We start from the raw sequence: 4,801 nt of genomic DNA, 5'->3' as shown, positions 1-4,801 counted from the left end.
GATTAGTTAAAGAGGTTGAAGAGAGAGTTCAAGCCAAGAGAAAAGGAAGAGTGGATCCCTAGTTAATTAAAGAAGTGTTCTAGCATCCAAAGAATCCAAGTAACACACTGTTAGCTTTTCCATACTAGTAGTAGAATCATTTTAAAGAAGTTTAGCTTGAAAGTTTAGTTTAAGCATGTTTAGTAAATATTCATGGTAGGTTATATGTTTTATGTTTTTAGTATGTATTAAAGCCTTATTTATGCTCCTTGAATATCAAATAAGACTTTAAGAATGTTTGGGGACCTCACTAGGGTTTTTGGGTTTGAAAAATAGAGTTTTTCATGCTTGTTTTATCGCTTCTGCCGGTAAAATATTGATATTATAGGGATAGTATCGATACTTGTTCTTCGTTTTGGGGTAAAAATGAGTTTTCTGGGTAGGAGTATCGAAAATCCCAGAAAGTATAGAAAATAGGAAGAACATAATGCTTAAAAGTATTGGTACTTATATAAAGTATCGAAACGTTTGTAGGAGTATCGATACTTTTAGTCTGTTTTGGGCAGAAATGTCAGTTTTTGAGGGATTTAGACATGAGGCACCCCAACACTTCATTATATCATCAAACAAGACTACAAGTGATAACATAATTGATGTTAATTCAAACTTAGAAATCAAATAATTAGGGACAAATAAGAATAGCCTTGTTTAATGCTTGGGAAACGATTCAGACACACGAGTTCCTTTAGAAAAGCTAGTGGAGTTGAAAGTATAGATGCAGTCCAAATATATCCTTAGGTAAGGCGCAATGCCCTCAAAATCGACTAACTAAGGTCGAGTCCTGACACTCGCAAGGGGTGGGTTAGTCAGGGGTATGGTGTCTGATGTAGAATTTCAAGGCCCATATCTCAGTAGACTAGAGGGGTACGTGAGCTCCGATATGCAGCATGATGTCTACAGTAGCATAGAAAGTGTGTGTATTGCAAGGATATTAACTAAGAAAATCAGATCAGTAGACTTGATAGCTAGCCTTCCAGTGATATGCAGCTAGTAAATTTTATCTTTTAGTGCGTCGTTGAGCTAGTTAGCTCAGCCTCCGGATGTTTCTGTGGGCAGGTTAGTAGATCAAGTAGTTGGGAAGCAGTAGATAAACCAAGGTCCAGACCAGTCCAGTGCAGATTCAAAGTTTTGAAAGGGCATGTATAGTTGTAAACTTTATTGTCCAGTTGAGTCGTAGTTTCAATAGAGTGGTATGTATAGTTTTTGTAAAGTGTAAATACTTTAGTTTGGAGCTCCTCAGTGTAAAGATTTTATTTATTCTTCAGTTTATTTTACAGTTGTTTTAAATTTAAAGAAAGTAAGAAAAAGTTGGTCAGCCACTTCGGTGGTTCCATGTAGCACTTTAAATTGGTCAACTGTGTTGTACTGGTTTAGAGTGTTACATTTTCTTCTCCTCTCCTCTGGGTAGAATCATAATTATATTTAAAATTTATGAAAAATTATTAGTTAGGAGTTACAATACGAATCATAGTAATTTATTAATTGTCATCTGATACTCTCTTAAGATTTAAAAAGGTTATATGATTGAAATTTTGAATACATGTATAATGATGAAGTCTTGCTTAATAGATTTTTGCTCTATTGATCAATCATTGTACAAACTACTACTCCAATATTGATAAGTTCGATTTCATTAGGTGAATTCAGTAATAAACGATAATGTTGTTCTCTTTAAAATTTTATGTTTAAATAACTGTCTTCATGATATGTTTTATACTCATCATAGACTATTACATACCACGTAGTTTTACAATTCTGAGTATGAATGACTTTGTTTTTCTTTATAGGACTCAAAGATTGAAAGTTGAATATAATCTTAAGTGATTAAAAGAATATTGAACCAAATAATTTAATAATTTTAACAAATGTATATTTTCTAATACCATATATTAATAACAAAACTACAGTTTACTACTTTATACGCCCACAATACAACTTTGTAAAAACCACAAAACAAATTCAACCATTTTTTTTACATTTAAATACATCAAATTATCAAATATGGGTTAAGTAGAGCACCATTTGTCTTATTGATAACCTCCAATGTTTGGGGGTATCTAGGTTGAAGCTTGAAAAAGGGGTGACGTAGCCGCTGGCTGTAAGTCCATGGGGAAAGTGTAAAAGTCATTCAAAGAGAGACGATTGTCGCAGCTGCTGGGGCTACTAGAAGCCGATCCATCCAATCCTATGTGTGTCACATGCTTTACTTCTGTTGGGAATCCGATTTCCATCTCGTTTTCCGACTCTTCTATTTCTTCTTTGTAGGCTGAAAACCAAAAGAGTTATATATATGAGTAACATTGATCCGGAATTTAAATTACGACTGCAGTCGCGTTTTCAGTTGTGTTGTGTTTATCGCGATTACAACAGTAGCGTATATTATTGTGGTCATTTTTAACTATCGCGATTGTGCAGCAATGATTTCCGACAATACTTTTATTACTATATAAGGGCCATTATTCTAATAGCGGACCACTATTTGAGTCCTGCAATCGATTACCGGAAGTTTCAGATGCCGAGTTTCAAGCTTAAAGATAATAGTTCGTGAACTAAATGAGCTAAGCTTAGGTTTATAATCGATAGAGCTTTTGAATTTTACAAATGGTGTTGAAATTGCCTAGTGAGCTTCTATATGGATACATGAAACTGAGCATAAAGAAGACACAGTAAACCTTTAGTAAAATAATATTTGTTTCGGACATGTATGGTAGGAGAGAGTGTTGATTTCTCTATATGTCTCGAATTTAAATAGTTATGTGTCTACGGTGTATGCTTGTTGCCAATATTTAAAGAAGATTCTAAACAAATAATATATTGTAATCATCACATACTAGGTCCGCTATCGAAATAACCAGGGATAGATCTATTAAGCATATGGGAAGGGCTATGACCCCAACTCAATAATTTTTTATATTTAATTTATATGTAAAATTAAAATATTTATGAGATAGTTGTGAAATTGTCTCTACTTTTAGAAATATTATACTTTATTCCTCTTGAGTTAGAATCTTGGTTTCCTTTCTAGGAATAGCAATCATAGTATACCGGTAAAGGTGTCGTCCGAAGCCATTATTTCACTATCGCACAATAACACCCGTTATTATTGTAATCACCGTAATCACCGTAATCACGAACCATAATTTAAATAATCTAAATCATCACTATCTATAACGTACCGAATAATTGAGATAAAGTCTTGACACTCTTGGTGAAGAGCCTATTAAAACCAGCTGAAATGTCAGGCTTGGGAAGAGGAAGGAGTTTGAGTGAATACTTGATGTTTTCACTCGACAAAGTGTCTTCGTCTTCTTCTTGTGTTCCTACAAAACCAAGTACACACAGCAATCAAATCCGAAACCAAAATTAATGCAGAAACCAAAACAGTAAGAAAAGAAAGAAAGCAACTTTTGAGGGCAGGCCTAGATCTTCTAGGCTGGTGGTGGTGCACTGCAACAGCCACGCTTGCATCGGAGACACAACCAACGGAGAAGGGAAGAATAACAAGTCTTTCCATTTTGTCTCTCATTTCAATGGAACAAATGCAAAGAGACCAGCCAGTTGTTGCAGGAAATGCAACAATGGCAGGTGTAATTGGTTTGGTTATATGGATGGCGGTGGATATGACTTTGTCATCAAGTCACTATTATTCTTATCAAACAAGGTCAACATACATTTGAGTTCAGTTTGGTACAGAACAAGATAGGGTTTTAAAATGCCAACTGATATGATAGGTATATTTGGACGTGTGTTAATTGATATTAACTGCATTAAAATTCTCAAGTTCAAGCCTAAAACGGGACTAACCCAAACTAGGGACACTCTAAACTACATTTTGTTAATGTTAGTTTCGACATGTAACATTTTAGGTTGAACTAAAAATGTTATCTTTATTTATAAGATTTTCAGTTGTAGTCGAAAATATTATGAATTTGTATAACATTTTCAGTTGTAACTCTTAAAATCATTGTAATATAACATTTTAAGTTGCAACCAAGAATTTAAATAGTGGCATGTTACCGTAATAGGGTCCGCTGTATAGCGGTAGTGGTGTCCACAGCAACTGTTATTGCATGACCTCGATACCCGCAATCACCGCAATAACGCCTACTATATCCACAATCTCGATAAACGCAACACAACAAAAAATGCGACCACAAAAATCCTTTATTGCAACCAAAAATACTATAAATTTGTAAAACCTTTTAGGTTAAACATGATAACATTTTAAGATGAAAATTATCTTTAACTAATTAAATTAATTGCTGCACAGCAGAACCATCCACAAACTATGATTTAAAAGTAGGTTAAATTTGTGTGTTTAAGATGCAACAAGACTCAAAAACAACCCAAAACTTTCTGTCACTTTCCCAGGAAAACTTTTTAACTTTGCTAAGTCTCCAAAGTGGGCTCCTACTATCTTCACTTGCCTCTCTTATACAATAAGCTACCATTTTCTTTTCTGATTTGTATTTGTTGTCTATTGTTAAATTTTCTGGCTCAAACTTTTTGCTGGTGAAGATTTTTGTTTACGTAACTTGAACTCATCCATTCAAGCAGTACATCACAAGCGATCTTTTTGTGTGTGTTGAAAACAAACACCAATCTCCTGGGTTGGTGTTTCCTTGATTTTAAAGAAGAATACAATGATTGAGGATTGAAAATATAGATTATTGGAATTCCACACGTAAGAGTTTTATTTTCTATTTTAGGGTAAACTACACGTTTAGTATTTCAATTATCACTTTTGTTTTATTTTAGTCAT

At 33.9% G+C, this 4,801-nt stretch overlaps 1 protein-coding gene across 1 annotated transcript; it reads right to left on the bottom strand.

Annotated features, from left to right (window-relative positions):
- Window positions 1–2,015: 2,015 nt before the first annotated feature.
- Window positions 2,016–3,599, bottom strand: LOC120165810 (CRIB domain-containing protein RIC4-like). Its single transcript, XM_039175245.1, has 3 exons — window positions 3,445–3,599; window positions 3,216–3,359; window positions 2,016–2,305 (listed from the first exon to the last, which is right to left on the bottom strand). Exons 1-3 carry the CDS (start codon window positions 3,563–3,565, stop codon window positions 2,097–2,099), a joined length of 474 nt encoding a protein of 157 aa, XP_039031176.1. The 5' UTR covers window positions 3,566–3,599; the 3' UTR covers window positions 2,016–2,096.
- Window positions 3,600–4,801: the final 1,202 nt, after the last annotated feature.

The sequence above is a fragment of the Hibiscus syriacus genome, unplaced genomic scaffold (assembly GCF_006381635.1).
Source record: "Hibiscus syriacus cultivar Baekdansim isolate YM2019G1 unplaced genomic scaffold, ASM638163v2 tig00111614_pilon, whole genome shotgun sequence".
NCBI classification, from domain to species: domain Eukaryota; kingdom Viridiplantae; phylum Streptophyta; class Magnoliopsida; order Malvales; family Malvaceae; genus Hibiscus; species Hibiscus syriacus.
This window is presented reverse-complemented; position numbering and strand designations above follow the sequence as displayed.

Coding starts and splice junctions, on each gene's coding strand:
- LOC120165810 (XM_039175245.1), bottom strand. CDS start 3,565: ATGAGAGACAAAATGGAAAGACTTGTTATTCTTCCCTTCTCCGTTGGT. Junction 3,360..3,444: donor ATCTAGGCCTGCCCTCAAAA/GTTGCTTTCTTT, acceptor TTGGTTTTGTAG/GAACACAAGAAGAAGACGAA. Junction 2,306..3,215: donor GACTTTATCTCAATTATTCG/GTACGTTATAGA, acceptor TTTGGTTTTCAG/CCTACAAAGAAGAAATAGAA.